The sequence below is a fragment of the Hipposideros armiger genome, unplaced genomic scaffold (assembly GCF_001890085.2).
Source record: "Hipposideros armiger isolate ML-2016 unplaced genomic scaffold, ASM189008v1 scaffold_275, whole genome shotgun sequence".
Taxonomy (NCBI): Eukaryota; Metazoa; Chordata; class Mammalia; order Chiroptera; family Hipposideridae; genus Hipposideros; species Hipposideros armiger.
In genome coordinates this window covers 203,009-221,249 of record NW_017731625.1, presented here as the reverse complement: position 1 = coordinate 221,249, position 18,241 = coordinate 203,009, and the positions used below count along the sequence as shown (strand labels likewise).

Here is an 18,241-nt window from a genome sequence, read left to right as displayed (position 1 = left end):
AAGAACAAAACGACAACAACTTGTCTGTTCCCCTTCCCCCAATTCCCCAGCACTGTTCCCATCCCCCCAATTCCCCAATAAAAAATCTTAAAAAAAAAAAAAAAGAAATACAAATTGTAAGGGCCGGCCGAGTGGCTCAGTTGGTTAAGAGCTCGCTCCAGAGTTTGAGCTCTGAGCAACAGGGTCCCCGGTTTGATTCACAGCCCAAGCTGAGCTGCCGCTGAGCTGCTAACAGGTAGCAGGATGGCTCAGCTAAAAAAAAAAAAAAAAGAAAAAGAAATACAAATTATAGTTAATACAGTATGGGGAATATAATCAGTAATGTTATAAAGATCATGTAAGGTGACAGATGGGCGCTGGACTTATCAGGGGGATCACGTCATAGATTGTGTAGATGCCTGACCAACACGCTACACACCTGAAGCTGAAGTAGAATAATATTGAATGTCAACTATAACTAAATACATAGGTATATATAGTAACGGGATGTGGAGTACAACATAGGGAAGATAGTTGATGGTATTGTAACAGCTGTATAAAGATGTCAGGGGGTAGTAGCTTGAGGGGTGGGTTATCACTTTATGAGGGGTTTAAATGTCTAACTATTACATTGTTTTGTACACCTGAAACTAATAAAAAAGATTTTTTTAAAAGCAACAAACAAATAAACTGATAGACGCAGACAGAAGAATGGTTACCAGAGTGGAAGTAGGTGGGGGAAGACATAGAGGGTAAAGGGGGTCAAATATATGGTGACGGAAGGAGACTAGACTTTGCATGGTTAGCACACAGAGTATACCTGTATCATAAAGTTGTACACCTTAAATTTATATGATGTTGTTAACCAATGTTACCCCAACTAACTTAATTTAAAAGAACAGCATAAAAACTGGTACTGGCATGAAATCAGACAGAGAAAATAGATCAATGGAACAGAACAAAGAGCCCAGAGATAAACCCTCACTTACACAGTCAACTAATTTATTACAAAGGAAGCAAGATCATACAATGGGGTACAGACAGTCTCTTCAGTAAATGGTGTTGGGAAAACTGGACAGATACAAGCAAAAGAATGAAATTAGGCTACTTTCTTACAAGAATAAACTCAAAACAGACTAAAGACTTAAATATAAGACCTGAAACTTATAGATATAAAAAACTCATTGAAACTTATAGATATAAGACCTGAAACAAAACTCCTAGAGGTTAACAGGCAGTAAACTCTTTGACATGTTTTAGCAATATCTTTTTGATATATCCCCTCAGGCAAGGGAAACAACAAAAAATAAATAAATGAGACCACATCAAACTAAAAAGTTTTTGCACAGCAAAGGAAACCATCAACAAAACAAAAACACAACTTACAGAATGGGAGAAGATATTCACCAGTGACACATCCGATAAGGGGTTAATATCCAAAATTTATAAGGAACTCATACAACTTAACACCAAAAAAACAATCCAATTAAAAATTTGGCAAAGAACCTGAGTGGACATTTCTCCAAAGAGGACATAGCGGTGGCCAATAGACACATAAAAGATGTTTAACATCACTAATCATCAGGGAAATGCAAATAAAAACCACAATGAGATCTCACCTCACACCTGTCAGAATGGCATCATCAATAAATCAACAAACAATAAGCATTGGCGAGGAGGTGGAGAAAGGGATCCTTGTGCACTGTTGGTGGGAATGTAAATTGGTGCAGCCAGTGTAGGAAACAGTATGGAAGTCCCTCAAAAAATTAAACAGAACTACCTTATGACCCATCAATTCCACTTCTGGGTATTTATCTGAAGAAATTCGAAAAGATATCTGCACCCCTATGTTCACTGCAGTGCTATTTACAATAGCCAAGATACAGAAGCACCCTAAGTGCCCATCAATAGACAATTGGATAAAGATATGGTATGTATACTTGGCCACAAAAAAGAATGAAATTTTGCCGTTTGCGACAACATGGATGGATCTAGAGGGTATTGTGCTGAGTGAAATAAGTCAGACATAAAGACAAATACCATATGATCTCACTTACATGTGGAATCTAAAGAACAAAAGAAATGGACAAACAAAACAGAAAAAACCCATAGATACAGAGAACAAGCTGATGGTTGCCCAAGGGGAGAGGGGTGGCAGGTGGGAATAAGAACATAAATGGAAAAAATGAAACTATACAAGCATTAGAAGAAAATATGGGTGAATTCTGCTATAACCTATGTAGGTACAGCAAATATGTATTGTGTACCTGCTCTATACAGCAAGCAGGTATTGGGGTCTACTGTGTACAGCAAGCACACATGGAACACCTGCTGTATGCAGCATAAAAATCACCCATGTCAAGAAAAGAAAAAGTAAGCAAAGTTAAAAGGCCAATGGCCATCAGGATGGAAATTTGTATGACAAAGAGTTAAGGTTCTCCACATACAAGGTCTGACAATTAAGTTTGCAAACTCATCCTAGAAACAGTGCTACATACCTCACTGCTGAATATCACTACGGTCACCTTCAAAGTACTCCCCTTGGGAAGCTATGCACCAGTGCTAGCACCTAGTCCACCCTTCAAAGCAATTTTGGAACTTTTTCTGGAATGGCCATCAGAGCTGTTGTCAAATTACCCTTGATGTCCTGAATGTCATCAAATCTTCCTTTCAATATTCCCTTTATCTTTGGGTAAAGAAAGAAGTCATTGGGGGCCAGATCAGGTGAGCAGGGAAGGTGTTCCAATACAGTTATTTGCTTACTGGCTAAAAACTCCCTCGCAGTGTTGTGTGAGCTGGTGCACTGTTGTGATGCAAGAGCCATGAATTGTTGGTAAAGAGTTCAGGTCGTCTAACTTTTTCACGCAGCCTTTTCAGCACTTCCAAATAGTAAACTTGGTTAACTGTCCAGTTCATACAAATTCATAATGAATAATCCCTCTGATACCAAAAAACGTTAGCAACATTGTTGCAACAAAGTTCGTGAACTTAATTGTCAGACCTAGTATATACTTTCTTAAAAAAAAAAAAAGACTAAAAGTTCTTTAGAAAAACAAGCAAAAGTTATGGACAGTTCACACAAGAAGAAGCATAAATAAAACAGCCCTGAATACACAGGTCACTTGTGCGTTTGGAAGCGTCCCTCAGCTGAGATCGGGGTCCCTCGCGTTGCTGCTGGGGGCGCAGCAAATCACAGACCCTCGGAAGGGACCTGTGCAGCCAGATATTGCCCACACCCCTCCGCCCGCTGCCCGGAGCCCCTCCTGCAAACACAGGAGCAAAAAGCACGGAGACGAACCCGGCAAGGCGCGCAGAGAGGTGGGCGCACCCAGAACCGGAAATGGAAGGATGTAGCAGGAGGGAACCCAGGAGACGCACAGGACACGGCGAAAATTTTCTGAATATATGTGGTTTTGTGAACTAGACTTTGGAATTGTATAAACATTTAAGTAATCATCAAATACAGGTTGCCAGGGGCTGGGGGAAAGGAGTGATGGCTCATGGGCACGGGTGTCCTTTTTGGGTGATGGGAATGCTGTGCCATTAGACAGTGACAATGGTTGCACAGCTCTGAGTATACAAAAAACCACTGAATTTTATGCATCTTGTTGTCTGAGTTATACTCTGAATGAATGAATACATGAATTAATAATTATCAAATATAAAACAATTAAACATTGTCGTTCAATGTCATTTACCACAGCACCTGTTCCCTAGGAGGCAATGTGTGTGAATGGCTCCCCACCCTCAGAAATCCCAGCGCGGGGGAGGGGGCACACTGCCCCCTTCCTCCAGCACTTATCAGCCTCCCTCTCCATCCTTGCAATCTTTCCTCAGGGCCCAGGCCTTGCCCTCCACCCAGATTCCCACAGCCTCACACCCACCTGGCTCAAACGTCACCACTCCAGCCACCTGCCCACTCCCATACTTCCCAGAGCTTCTCCCTTTGGTCCTCCCCAAGGGCACAAGGCAAGGCTCACAGATGGCACTCAGTAACTGCTGGGAGAATATTGTGGGCTGAACCATGTCCCCCAAATACGTTGAAGTCCTAAACCTTTGGCACCCAGTAACGGGACCTTCTGTTGAAATAGTCTTTGCAGGGCCGGGCAAGTGGCTCAGTTGGTTAGAGCTCGCTCAAGAGAGCAACAGCAGTTCGAGTCCCAGCCGGAGCTGAGCTGCTGCTGAGCTGCCAACAGGTGGCAGGATGGCTCAGCTGAAAAAAAAAAAGAAATACAGTCTTTGCAGATGTCGTTAGTTAAGATGAGGTTATGCTGGAGTAGAGTGGGCCCCAAATCCAATGATAGGTGTCCTTATAAGAAGAGGAGACACACAGGGAGACAACCATGCAAAGACAGGCAGAGGTTGGGGTGAAACATCTATAAGCCAAGAAACACCAAGGGCTGCTAGCTACACCAGAAGCTGGAAGACGCAGGAAGGACCTTCCCCTGGAGCCTCCAGAGGGAGCAGGACCCTGTGATACCTGGGTCTGGGACTTCTGGCCCCAAAATGTAAAAGGATGAATTCCTGCTATTTTAAGCTGCCAATGTGTGGTCACTTGTCATGTCTGCCCCAGGAATCTTGCCCAATGTCTCACAAGCTGTAAGGGCAGGCAGGCATTCCCAGGACAACCTGGCCTGGGCTGGTCCTCTCCAGCCTGCCTTTCCTCTGCCTGCGCCCTCTGTCTAACACACACCCCAAACAGGGTAAGTGGATCTGCTAAAGGGTTAGAGGACCCAGGACTGCAGGGGCCAGAGGCTGGTGGAGGCACCATCTAGCTTGGGTCCTTCATGCCCATCTCTGGGACTGGGAGCCTGATTGGGGTGCCTGGATCCCCAGTTGAGCCCAGGGCCTGTGGCCACCTCACCTCCCGCAGGGGCCCGTTGAGCTCTCCCAGGATGCTGTCCTCGTCAAACATCTTGCCCTGGTAGCGGTGCTCGTAATAGTCGTGGATCTTCTGACGGAAGTCGGCAGGCAGCTTGTGGAAGGACATGTACTGCTCCACCTGCTTGTACTGTAACAGGGCAGAGGCCTGGGTCAGCCTCACCGGGGTGACAACACACATGCTTGCCCAATTACATCTGGGTTCCAGATCATTGCCAACAACCTTTAGTATGAGCAGATTCTGGGCTATCTTTGGAACATGTGCATGCTAACAAGTTATTCCTTTTATCCTGAAGTTTATTTGGCAACCCCACCCCTGGGAAATGAGTGCACAGCCTGACCCCAGGCTTCCAAGATGCTGGAGCCCTGTCCCAGAGGCCCCCAACTCTGCCTGTGGTGCTGGCACTCCTCCCCCAGGATCTTTCTATAAATCACCTGCTTAGCCCCTCCTAAGCAGGGCAGGGGATGTGGGTACCAGGCAGGGGTGCCAGGCCCTGCTGTACCCAGGGTGGCACTCCCAGGGGTGCCCCAGCCCGGTTTCCACCCCAGCTCCGCCCAGCCACAGCTGCCCTGAGCTCAGCGGAACCCGTGATAGCAGGCGGGTGGTGGCACCAGCTCATGTTTGGGTGTGAGGCTGTGGCTTCCAGACAGCCGGGGCACCTGGCACTGGGCCCAGCTGACCCGGCTGACCTAACTGGAACTGCTGGGGGTGTTCCTAACTGCCCAGCCAGGGGCAGCCATCAGGTAGCAGGACAGAGAGACAGCTTGGGCATGGGGGAACTGTGCTCACCTTTGGCCTTAGAGAGGGAAACCGAGGCAGAGTAGACCTTGAGGTTGAACTCCAGAAAGGACTGGCTTGTGGGGGCCAGCGCCTGCTGTCCCTCAGCCTTTCCCGGTCCCTGGCCCTCAGACTAGCCCCATGGAAGCTCATCCCACCCCAAGGCCCGGTCCAAGTAGCCAAACATCCTTGCTTCCCCAGAGGCCTCTTCCGTGGGCCTGGCCAACTGGCATGTCCTCAAGTGACCCTGAGGGGCTTCCACTCCTAACCACAGCCACAGACCCCTCTAGGATCCCCATTCCCCCAGACCTTCTCCTGGTACTGGCGCCTTGAAGAGTCCAGCGACTGGATGAGGGCGGTGGCGTGGCCGATGAACATGGCGTAGCAGGTGGCGCCCACAATCATACTCAGCATCGTCAGCCAGATGTCGGTCATGCTCTCAGGCGCCTGACGCCCATACCCAATGCACAGCATGTGGCTCATGGCCTTGAAGAGCGCGAAGGAGTAGAGCTCGCTCCACGAGTGGTTCTGCAAGGCCACCGGTTGGCAGGTGGGCAAGTGTTCATGGCCCCCAGGGAGCCCCTTGGCCCTAAGGGCCCCAACTGCCTGTCCTCCCTCAGGCACCTAAGGTGGTGAGCTCCCCATGTCCAGAGGTAACTAAGAGAAACTGCATATGTGTCACAGTGAATGGCAGGGGCAGGTATGAAGCTGCTTCCCCACATCACTCCTAGGGAAACTGAGGCTCAGAGGAGCCAGAGTCTGGCCCTGGGGTCTCTGGAACCCATACCCCTTTGCAGCCTCTGATAGAGTGTCTGTGAGGCCAAGAGGATCTGAAAGTTTTAGGGACACTGGGGACGGTAAGCTGAGGACACTGGACTCCAATCAGAGGGGCTGGGAGGATGGAGGCATCAGGCAGAGCCAGGAAGAACCCCCAACCCCTCTAGCAGTCCTCAGTTGACCCGGCAGCGAGAGAGGGCAGTGGGGCCCTGTTCAGGAAACAGGACAGCATGCCGGGTGTCCGGCCAGACAATGAGCTGCCTCAGCCAGGCAGCTGTGCCAGGCGCCGGTGCACGCCTGAGGGTGTTCTTTTTACTTCCCCTCGCTCATCAACATCCCCCTACTCCTGCCCAGTTCCCAGCACGTCCCACTCCACATGTGCCGGGGGGTTGGCCCTCTGGGGCAGGAGAAAGATTCCTGGTAGTGCTGCCCGGCACCCAAGACTCGACAGTTCAGTGGTCAGTATCTCAGCCAGGAAGCAACTGCTGACCGGGCCTCACTTGGAGGATTTTTCTCTAATGGTCCATGATACTACGTTTCCATTTGTCTTTTAAATATATTTATGTACTTAGAAAGTAGACTCAATTGGAAAAGAACATATGATATTATGTCTGGGTGACAAAAGTTATCACAGGGGCGGGTGGCCGGTTAGCTCTGGTGGTTAGAGAGCAGGCTCATTACACCACGGTTGCTTGTTCAATTTTCACATGGGCCAAGGAGCTGCACCCTCCACAACTAGATTGAAGACAACTACTTGACTTGGAGCTGATGGGTCCTGGAAAAACACAGTTCCCCAATAAAAATTTCTAAAAAAAACAAAACAAGTTGTCACAGTCACACTGGAATGATCAAGGAAGCTGTCTGTCCATAGTCCCAGAGGGCACTAACCTGGGACCAATGTGGGTTTCAATTTAGGGTCTTTAAAGCGGAAATGGGACCCAGGGTAGGGCGGGGGTGGGGGAAGTGGGCCGGTGGGGGGGTCAGCAGGGCGCTCACCACCATGCCGTTGATGGACACCCAGCAGTTGCGCGGGAAGTCCTGCAGCATGGGCACCAGGAACTGTAGGCAGCCGTCCCAGTGGCACAGCAGCAGCATCATACTGATGAGGTTGCAGATGCGCATGACCGCGCTCGCCAGGTCGTAGGTCATGTGGAAGATCTGGGGCAGGGCGGGCGCATGAGGGAGGAAGGCGTCCCAGACCAGACCCCCAGATCCCTCCTCACGCCCCCAACTCCAGGGAGACCCCACTGCCTTTCGGATTAATGAAACGTCCTGCAGGAAAGCACGTGGCCCCTGCCCAGCCTGTCGCCCCTCGGCTGCCCCTCCACTCCCCTCTCCCGGACTACGGCCCTTCCTGCAACCCTGTCCCCGCCAGATTCCCCCCTCGGAGCCTTGTCACTGCCCTGGAAACGGGGCGACATCGCTGGGCACGGGTGGCCCTTTCAATTTGGGGGACAAGGGTGTGACTTCACTTCCCTGAGCCTCAGTTTCCCCATTGCCAATGGAGCTGTGGATTCATTCCTCCTCTTACAGGGCAGAATGAAGGGAAGGGGCGTGGGTGTGTCAAGGGTCCGTCCTGTGTTTTGACCCCAGCCGGTGGCTGTGCACCCCTCTGGGACCCCGTTCGTGCCCCACAGCATGCCCAGGTTCCACCCCCTATGGTTTGTAGGCCCCTTACTGCAACCCTTACGACCCCGCCCAAGTCCCCATGACCCTTCTCCTATGCCTTTAACCCTGTTCTCCCTGTGGCCCCGCCCCTAGACCCTCATAGCCCGGTCTAGAGTCTCCCATTGTGGCCCCACTTTGTTGTTCCTGGTGTCCTCACAGCCCCACCCCAGCAGCCATGGCTCTGCCCACAGCATCCCTCACAGCCCTGCCCTGCAGCACCGCCCCATGGCCTCACCTCCTCCCATTGGTGGATGTAGCGGATGAGGCGAGACAGGCGCAGCAGCCTCAGCAGGCTGAGGATCTTCGTGAAGCGCACAATGCGCAGCGCGCGCGCGGTCTTGTAAACTTCGGAGTCGATGCCTTTCTCCACGATGAGGAAGATGTAGTCCACGGGGATGGAGGACACAAAGTCCACCACGAACCATGTGCGCAGGTACTTCTTCTTGATCTTCTCGGGGTCCAGGATGATCTCTGTGTTGTCCTCGATCACGATGCCCGTGCGGAAGTTCAGCACCAGGTCCATGAGGAAGAACGTGTCCGAGACCACGTTGAACACAATCCAGGGAGCCGTGGTCTCGTCTTTGAAGAAGGTGATGCCCACTGGGATGATGATGAGGTTTCCCACCATGAACAGCAGCATGGTGAAGTCCCAGTAGAACCTGAAGGAGGCGCCGGCCGTCAGCCTCCACCCTTGCCCAATCAGCCCCGACCCTTGCCCAATGAGCGCAAGCGTCTTCGAGGGCCAACCCAGATCCTGCCTCCCGCAAAGCGGGGACTTTGGCCCTTGGTCATGAATACTGGACTCAGACTTCAGGAAGTCCTCCTCCCACCCCCGACAGTACCCCACTGTCCACCGGGGTCCCCCAACTAGAGGCCCTCCAGCTGGCCCAGGTCTCTGACCTTTCCTCTGTGAAGAAGCACAAAACCTCACAGCCCACGAGGTCCCTCAAAAATTGGTTAAATATTTCCCTTGATCAAAAGGCCCAATGTGCCAGGCACAAGGTTGGTGTCCAAGGGACAAGAAAGGAGAGGGGAGACAAGCAGAGAGGTGGAGAGAAGTAGACTTGGATTGAGGTGGGATGGGGTGGGGGTGGGGGGCTGGAGGGTGCAGGGTGGGAGCTGGACATGGCAGCTTAATGTCGTGGGTGCAGGGCCCCAACGCTATCCTGAGCAGGTGGGCTTACACATGGGGCACTGGCTGTATTTCCATTTCAGGAAGCACTCTTGGGGGCCACAAACAGGAAGGAGGAGGGGTGTCAGTCCAGCAAGAAGAATGCCAAGGCCGGGCAGGGTCAGAGTGGAGGACTGAGACCATGGGAGGCATCCAAGCGACAAGACTTGGCAACCGCTGGGACGTTTAATGTGACAAATACGCCTGAAAAAGTGATGAATGGTTGCTTCCACTCCCAAATATACCCAGGACAGATTCAAGTTTCCGAGGTCAATTCTAAAATTCTACCTGGAAAGCGCTCTCAGAAAAAAGGGCCTGTCCATTAAGCAATATCTATTGATGGCCAGGGACAGCATTCTGAATAAAGTCATCCATGAGGACAGATGACTGGCCCCACAGTAATTGAGAAAATATGAATCAAAACTACTCTGAGAGAGAACTGCCTGTTCCTCAAAAAGTTAAATCAAGTCACCACATGACCCAGCAATTCCACTCCCATGTATGTACCTAGAGGACTGAAAGTGGGGACTCAAATGGGTACTTGGGCTTCCACGTTCACAGCAGCACGATTCACAGCGGCCACAAGGTAGACACAACCCACATGTCCATCCATAGCTGAGCATGACCCATCCACACATGGGAGTGTCACTTAGCCGTGAAAAGGAATGAGGTGCTAACACTTGCCACAATGTGGATGGCTGCTCAATGAGAGAAGCCAGACACACAGGCCACACAGAGTGTGATTCCATTTATGTGAAATGTCCAGAACAGGCACATCCACAGACAGGAAGTGGGTTCATGCTTGTCAGGGGCTGAGGAAGGGGACTGTAGAGTTTCTGTTTTGGAAAATGAAAACTTTCTAGAAATGGATGGGGTAATTGTTATACAACACATTGTGATTATACTTAATGCCACTCAATTGTACACTTTTAAATGGTTAAATGCCAAATTTTATGTTTTATACACATATTAACATTATAAAAGAAAATACACTGAGGCCTGGGGCTTCTTGGTGATGAGCAGGTGCCCCAGATCGGGGAGTCTGAGCCCCACATACTGTCTAGATTCAGGCAAAGGAGGGTGTCAAATTTTGAACTGTCAGTTATTTGATTTTGCCTTTAATGCTGCGAGACCACCCACCCCCAGATTTTGTCAGTCTTTTCAGGTCTCTTTGGGTCTTCAAACCCCAGGCGGGTTTATGCAGGGGTCCCCCATTATGACTGGAGTCCCTACGTCCACTCAGGGAAGGTTTCATCTCACATGTAGGAGGGACAGTGTCTGGAAGGACCTTTAATGGATGCCACTCCCTGGGCTCCTCCGGGATGGATAGAAGATGAGTCTGAGGTTCCCAGGGGCTACAGCGTGTAAATAAAAAGTCGTGAGCCCAGGGCCGGCCGAGTGGCGTGATGGTTAAGAACTGGCTTGGGACACCAGAGGGCCCCGGTTTGGATCCCACATATGAGGGCCAGTGACACTGCCCTCTACAGCTAAGATGCTGAACAACAGCTCAACCTGGAGCTGGGCTGCCGTGAGTTGCCGGCAACGGCATAGGCTGCAGCCCCTGTGGCAGTGGGTTGCCATGGGCTACCGTATGTAGCCAGCAGCCAGCGTGAGCGGCCAGCAGCTGCAGTGAGCGGCCGTCCAGAAGCCGGCGACTGATCTGCCTCGCCCGGGAAGAGCGCAATGATGGTGCCAACTTGGGCCAGTGAAGCAATGTCCTCCACAACTAGACTGAAGAACAACAACAAAACAAAACGACAGCAACTTGTCTGTTCCCCTTCCCCCAATTCCCCAGCACTGTTCCCATCCCCCCAATTCCCCAATAAAAATCTTTAAAAAAAAAAAATTCGTGAGCCCAGAACTGGTGTGGCTGCAGTGAGCTCCCTACTTTGTAGCCTCTGTCAGTTGGCTCCTTCTGGACAGCATAGAAAAGGAAGAGCTATTAACACCACATCTGCTGGCCGGTACTCCACTCCAGGAAATTGATTCCAAGGCAATTGTCCAAGAGGAAGAGAAAAGTGATTTGGACCAACATGTCCACAGGCGCTCAGGTGCGAAAGCCAAAGGCCGGAAGGGACCCGACATCTAAAACAGTAGGGGCAGCAGCCAGCCCTGGCTGACACCCACTTCTCCCTGGTGTGACTTTGGGCAAGTCCCTCCAGCCCCTGGGAACCTCAGTCTCATCTTCTATCCATCCTGGAAGAGCCCAAGGAGTAGCATCCATTGAGGGTCCTTCCGGGCAATGTCCCACCCACATGTGATGGAATCTTCTCTGAGTGGACATGGGGACTCCAGTCATGATGGGGAGGGCCCTGCATAAACCTGCCTGGGGTTTGAAGAGCTATAAGGACTGACATGATCTGGGCAAAATTAAATGACTGCTAGAAATTCCAGACCTTCTTTTGCCTCAATCTAGACAAGGTGTGGGGCTCAAACCCCTGATCTGGGGCACCTACTCATCCTTGTGACCCCTGGGGCCCCACCTGTCTGCTGCCCCCTTCCCCACCCCTAACCTCCAGAGCATCCACTACAGAGCTCCTAATCCCACTCCCACCCTCTGGAATGAGACCTGCCCCTCCCCCATTTCAGGGCAAGTGCCCTGGTATAGAGCAAGCGGGAGAGAGTAAGTGAAGGCGGGCAGGCCTAGAAACCATCTAAATGGCCACAGAGCATGAGGACATGATCCTTGATAGACGACTCTTCAGACATTCCTTTTATTCTTGGGGTGGGGGAGGGGGCAGGCACCAGTCTACTCCAATGACAGACCAGAGAGTGGGGGCAAGAACTGAGAGCTGGCCTGCTGTCCCCAGGGCCTGTCCTCTGTCTACTGCCCCACCTGGAAACTCCTCCCTCAGGACTTGAGCCCAGCCTCATCACGTGCTGTGTCCTGTCTTACCAGTCTGGGTGGTATCCCCTGGGCTTATGAGGAGTTGGAACAGAGGGCAGGGGACTGGATAGGGGCTGAGGGGCAGGACGGCCTGGCGCCATCCCCAGGGCCTCACCTGCTCCAACTGGGATGCCCCAAAATGGGCCTGCTGCTCGACACTTGTGCTCTCCAGCCAGCCTGATCCCCCTGGAAAAGGGCAGGAGGAGCAAGAGGGGCCACACATGCGTCGATGGAGGGGGAAACTGAGGCCTGGGGTAGAAGATCTAGAGGAGGGCAGAGAAAGCCAGGGTGCCTGCCCCAGCATGCCACCTTTTCCTTGCCCTGCCCACCCTCCTTGGGCTGTGCAGCCTGGGACTGATAACTTTCCTCTGAGCTGCAATGCCTCATCTAACTAATCCTGGCAGCCCTTTCCTCATCGGGTCACCTCAGGTACTACCAGGACACAGGGACCACTGGGATATCGTCAGGCAGCTGGCAGGGGCTGGCAGACAGTCAGCCCTCAGCTACCCAGAGCCTTCAATGACCATAATTAACTTCTGTGTTTTAGTTTTGTTTTTGTTTTGTTGTTTTTTTTTTAGCTGAGCCATCCTGCTACCTATTGGCAGCTCAGCAGCTGCTCAGCTCGGGCTGGACTCGAACCGCTGTTGCTCAGAGCTCAAACTCTTGAGCGAGCTCTTAACCAACTGAGCCACTCGGCCGGCCCTTAACTTCTGTGTTTTAAAATCTTCCCTAGCAATAACAGTGGCGTCCCTGCTTCTGTGGACACACCCAGATCCCAGCATCTCTGTCCGGGGGCAGAGGCCTGCGGGCCAGTTTGCAGCTTGTTTGCGGAGAGAAACGCAGGCCAGAGGGACACAGGGATGAGGCCGGGGTCTCCCTGTAGACAGGAGGGAGGCTGGACCCTCTCCCAGGTGCACCCACACAGGCTGGTGACCTCAGTGGGGCCCCGGTGGCCACCATTACCATGACCTCAGTCCTGCTTTTGCAGCTGCCCAGTTATTCTCTTGGCTCAGATGGAGAAACCAAGTCATGGCAATATGAAGTAACAAGACCCCAGTGGCCAGACAACCGCCACTGGCTGGAGGTCGGCTGAGGCCCTGTGGCTGCTGGTCAGGGACATGGTGAGCTCCTTCCCTGCAGGATGTGAGAACCAAGAATTACTGATGGAAAATACAGGGATTAGGGGCCTGGTTGGTGATTAACGATGAGCAGGGGACTAAGAATTTGGGGCCTGAGCCTTCAGATGTGAATTACGGAGAGATGAGTGTCACAGATTAGGAAAGGGAGACTCCTCTAGGGGAAGACACTGAACTCGGGTGATCCCAAGGCAAGAAAGACTGTGGGGCCACTGAGGTGCCAGGCCCCAAGGACGCATGGTGACCAAATAGACCCGGCCCTCCCTCAGGGCCCCCAGCCTGGCAGGGAATATAGGTCTTGGGCCTTCCACACAAAGAGAGAGACAGAAAGGATACTTCAGAGGGGCCACTCTAGACAGGGTGGGCAGGGAGGGCTTCTTGGAGGAGGTGGCAAAGTGTGGGAGGCACTGTACCCCAGGCAGAGGGAGCAAAAGGGTCCTGTGGCTGCAGTGGGAGTGAAAAAGGTAAGAGGAGATGAGGGGAGTGGGGCAAGAGCAGGGGAGGTTTTAAGTGAGGGGGAAAGAGGGACACGTGTATCTTGAGATGCCCTTGCTGGCAGCCGGAAGGCCAGGAAGAAGGCCGAGGACAGTGTCTAGGCAGGAGATGAGTCACCTGTGCTGGTTGAATTTGGGATGGGTTTGCTGATAGGGGGAAGTGAGGCAGGATCTGGCCTGAGCAAGCGGGTGACTGAGGAAGGGCCCCTTGGAGTGTTCCCCTGAACCCCTGGGGTTATGCCTAGGCCCTGGGTGTTGAAGCAGGAGACTTGGGGATGTAAAGTTTTAAAGCAGGGAATTCAGGGACGAGAGAAGTCCCTGGAGTAAGGAGGCCATGGCCACCCCGACCCCTGATCCTCCCACCTGGGGAATGGATTTGTGCACTGTCCCCCTCTCCGAGTGCCTTTGTGCTGGGTCTGTAGTCAGGGAAACCCTCACCCTCACCACTACCACCACCCCCCAACCCCGATAATGTGGGGTTTATTCCTGTGAGCTAATGTAGGAATTTGCAGAGAGCCCCCCATCCTGATCTCCTGCTGATCCACTGGGCCATCTGGCGTGGGGGACAGAGGCCTCCAGTGCTGTTGGGTTCTTCAAGCCAGCTCCTTCCAACACCACAGTCCCGTGGGGAACCCCAAAGGAGGTGACAGAGATGCAGGTCAGCATCCATGGGTTCTGGCTTTGTTTAAACTGCTCTGAGGGCCAGGAAAGAGACCAACTCATCTCTGTCTCCCATGCCAAGCCTCCAGTGGTAGACAGTTCAGGAACAATGAACTGAAAATCAGCAGCAGCAAGAGTGACTCAAGTCAGACCTCAGAGGCACTTACAGATTTAAGATGAAAGGCAGTAAGGAAGCCACTTGCCCAAACTCTCTCTAGGAAGATGAGGACTCCACCTTCCCAGGCCAGAGCTCCCCCAGACCTGCCCAGCACCCACACACGTCCCTTGGCAAGTTCAGAGACATTCTGGGTGCCCACTGTGATGGGACCTAGACAGACCTTCATGCCCACTAGGCAACACCAACTGAAAAGGCTGCTTCTGAGCATCCAGGCAACAGACATGATAACAGGTGGGGAATAGCAGGGCACACGTGCTGAGTAGGGTGGCCTGGGGGAGAAAACGTGTGAGCTGGGAGTTGAAAATCAGAAGCACTGGGGTGAAGGCATGCACAGGAGGGGAGACCATCTCCTGCAAAGGCTTGTCACTCTACGGGCAGGGGAGGAAAAAGGTGTGAGATTTGGGGCCCAAAGAGATGCTAGCATGGCTGCAAATGCAAGACACCTCCTTCTACTCATACCACCACCATCTCACATCTGGGGAAACTGGGGCAAGCAGGCCCGGAGAGCACTCAAAGCCAGGCATAGGCAGCACTGGGACTTGAAGCAGACAGCCCCGAAATACCCTCTGCCAATGTCTCTGCGCCCTGGATGCCCCATCGAGGCCCTCGCAGAAAGGCTCAGGCAGGGCTGTTCCAGTTCACCAAACAGTAATTGCTCTGTTCTTGGTTCCAGGCAGGTAACAGGCCAGTTTACATTGGATTGGCTCCACTAGCAAACAACGAAGTCATAGTTCAAGGAAGTGGAGATACTGCCTCACCACCCCCCTTTCCCTTTTAAGTTGGGTACAGCGTGTGGGCACAGACCCACCAATGAGGATGGTATCTGCATCATTGGGTTCTGGGGACACAAGGAGGCAAAAGCAGAAAAGTAGATCAAGAAAGGCCCCTCCCCACTGTTCCATGAACAGTTTTTAAAACACACACGTAAACAGAGAGGACCCATGGTGCACCTCTGGGCACCCCCAACATCTTGAACAACCCCCACAATGCCTTTTTCATCCCATGTCTTCTTGGCCTGGATGGAACATGGCCAGGGGCCAGCCTGCCCAGATGTGAATCCCTGATCTGCCCTAGATGAGTTATGTGGCTTTGGGCAAGTGACTTTACTCTGTGCCCTCTTTCCTATATGTAAACCGCGGATGGCTGCAGCACTCACCTCACAGCTGACGTGAGGATTGAATCAATATTTGTAAGGTGTTCCCAGAGCACCTGGTTCAGGAAAGGAAGCACTGCTCAGGTTATATGCTTGGGGTCTGTGTCAGTGTTAAGTCAGAAGGGTCTAGAGGGGGCACAGTTCCCAAAATATGGGGGTTGTAGAGGTCCTGATGCACCCCAGCTTGGCTACAGCTTACGTTTTTCAATTTAACTGTGACTCCCCCAACCCAACTACAGGCCATCATGATGCCCGCTCACTGCTGGTTCCCCCATTTTACAATTTATCTGCCCAGCCCAGACCATGTAACCTGCCCAGGGTCCCACAATGGGGCACAGGATGGGGAGCCCAACTGCTCCTGGCACCCCTCACCCAAACTCCACCCTACCTCTTCTGCAGCTAAGAGGAAGCATGGCCACCTGCTGCCCCAAGGAATGCTACGGGCAGATGTGCTGGAGTAAATGGGGGGAATGGTCACTTTCTGTAGCCATCTCCCCCAGCCCACATGTCTCCATTGTCCCTTCCCAGATAGCTGGCACTAACTCACCATTTCACATGACCCTTCATAACCGGGACACCGACCCAAGGTCTCCCAGCTTGGACCACCTAAAGAGGAATGCTGAGACCCCGTGCAGGTGGGAGCCATCCAGATGTACTCTATCTGGGCTGCCCCTGGGTTCCCCCTTCCACTGGCCTCTCAAAATCCAAGTCACTGGTCAAGGCTGTATTCACCTCCCAGGGAAGGTCTACGGGGTGAAGTGTTAGAATTCCAGACTTTCTTCCAGGCTCTGTCTTGGACTTGTGTGCCCCTGAGCCTGTTTCCCCAGTTGTCAAGTGGAGGCCCCCAAACGTCGGGGGTGGGGGGACTCAAGCCTGGGGAGGGGAGACCCGCAGCGTAGTGATAGCAGACCTAGTGATAACTGACGGGCTCTGAGTAGCGGCTGGGCCGCTGTCCGTGGTGCTGAAATCGCTCCCACATGGCCCCCACTCACGTACACATAACCTCACACCCACTGCCCACCGGTGCACACCCACCCGGGGACACACACGCACCATCTCTCCCTAACACATAGCAGTGATCCACCAGGTAGACACACCCCTAGGGACACGCCTCCCCACCCCTTACTCGGCCCACGCCCCCAGGACCCTTGTCCCCCCCCCCCCGAAGTCACATGCTCGTGATCACACACACGGGCTGCAGTGATATGCACAGTCCACACTCGCAGGCCACGGAGCACACGCCCAGGAACAAGAACCGCAAGCATACACCGCGGTAACCCTGCATCTGGCCTCGCTGAGCCTTTCCACACATCAATCAACTGGTTTAAGTCATATCTACATCTACACACCCACCGACACGTGCACACCATCCAGCGGCAGGGGCTTATGCGGCTCAGAGAAGACACAGCCGGGAAACCCCAGTACGCTCAGCGGCCCCTCCTCGCACCATACTCAGGCCGGGACCGGGACGCGCCTCCCTGCGGCATAGGGCGCAGGTGGAGATCGTGGGAGCAGCCTGTGTCCGCTTAACCCTTTCTCCGCCAGCCTCTCCTGGGCGCATCCTTCCTGGGCGTCCTTCCTTCCTCCTTCCTTCCGCTCCGCCTCCTCCCCGGCGCCCACGTTCCCCTCTATTCGTCCTCTCCGTCCATCCGCGCCCAGACCCTGGCCCTGCGGTGGGTGATGAGAGACCACTCGGCAGGGCGGGGGACATCAGGGTGCGTCGGAGGGGGAGCGCCAGAGTCCGGGCGGGAGTATACGCGCGCCTCCCGGTGCCCCTCCAAGGGCGGAGCTTCGCGCCCAGGTCATTCTGGGGCGGGTCCCGGACGCGCCCGAGGTCAACAAGGGGCCCCGAGGTCACCCGCGGGGCGCGCCGCCCCACCCTCCCTGAGGCGCTTCAAGGACGGACCCTCCCGGTGGCGGTACCTGAAGTCGCTGTAAGGGTGGATGATCCAGGCCCCCGCCGACTTGACGCGCTCCTGCTCGCGTTCTACGGCCTTCTGGCTGCCGAACATCCGCAGCGAGAACTTGTTGACGCCCGGCTGCAGGAGCGCGCCGAACTGGCGCTGCATGAAGCTGGCCTGGCTGCCGCGCGGCTCCCCCGCCGGGCCCGCCTCCTCGCTGCCTGCCTCTTCCGCCGGCCCTGGCCCCGCGGCCGCCCCACGGCACGAGAACGACACCTTGGGCCCCCGCGCCGGGCCTTCGGGCCCCGCAGGGCTGCACTGCGGCTCGCCGCGCCCGCATTCGCCATTAGGGCTGCCCTTAGCCGTGCTCGAGGCGCCCGGAGTGCCCGGGCGGCCGCACGAGCTGTCGCGGCTACGGAGCCGGGCCCGCGGGCCGCCCTGGTCCGCCGCCTCCGGGAGCGCCACCTCGGTTCGGGCCGACTGCTGGAGGGAAGCGGGTCCTGGACCCGGAGGGGGCGCGGGCGGCGGCGGCGGCGCCGGCCCAGGCGCGGGGGTCGCGCCCGGGCTCTCCCCCGGAC

General features: G+C 53.7%; 1 protein-coding gene across 1 annotated transcript in view; it reads right to left on the bottom strand.

The window, feature by feature from the left end:
* The window catches only part of HCN2 (hyperpolarization activated cyclic nucleotide gated potassium and sodium channel 2), a gene marked incomplete at its 5' end in the record, with an annotated part of 36,129 nt that extends 17,890 nt beyond the window's left edge, over positions 1-18,239 (bottom strand). Inside the window, 5 exons of the mRNA XM_019657181.1 lie at positions 4,844-4,990; positions 5,948-6,166; positions 7,412-7,573; positions 8,319-8,742; positions 17,686-18,239. Of these exons, the coding sequence (XP_019512726.1) occupies positions 4,844-4,990; positions 5,948-6,166; positions 7,412-7,573; positions 8,319-8,742; positions 17,686-18,239 (1,506 nt within the window). The remainder of the gene's footprint in view (positions 1-4,843; positions 4,991-5,947; positions 6,167-7,411; positions 7,574-8,318; positions 8,743-17,685) is intronic.
* Positions 18,240-18,241: the final 2 nt, after the last annotated feature.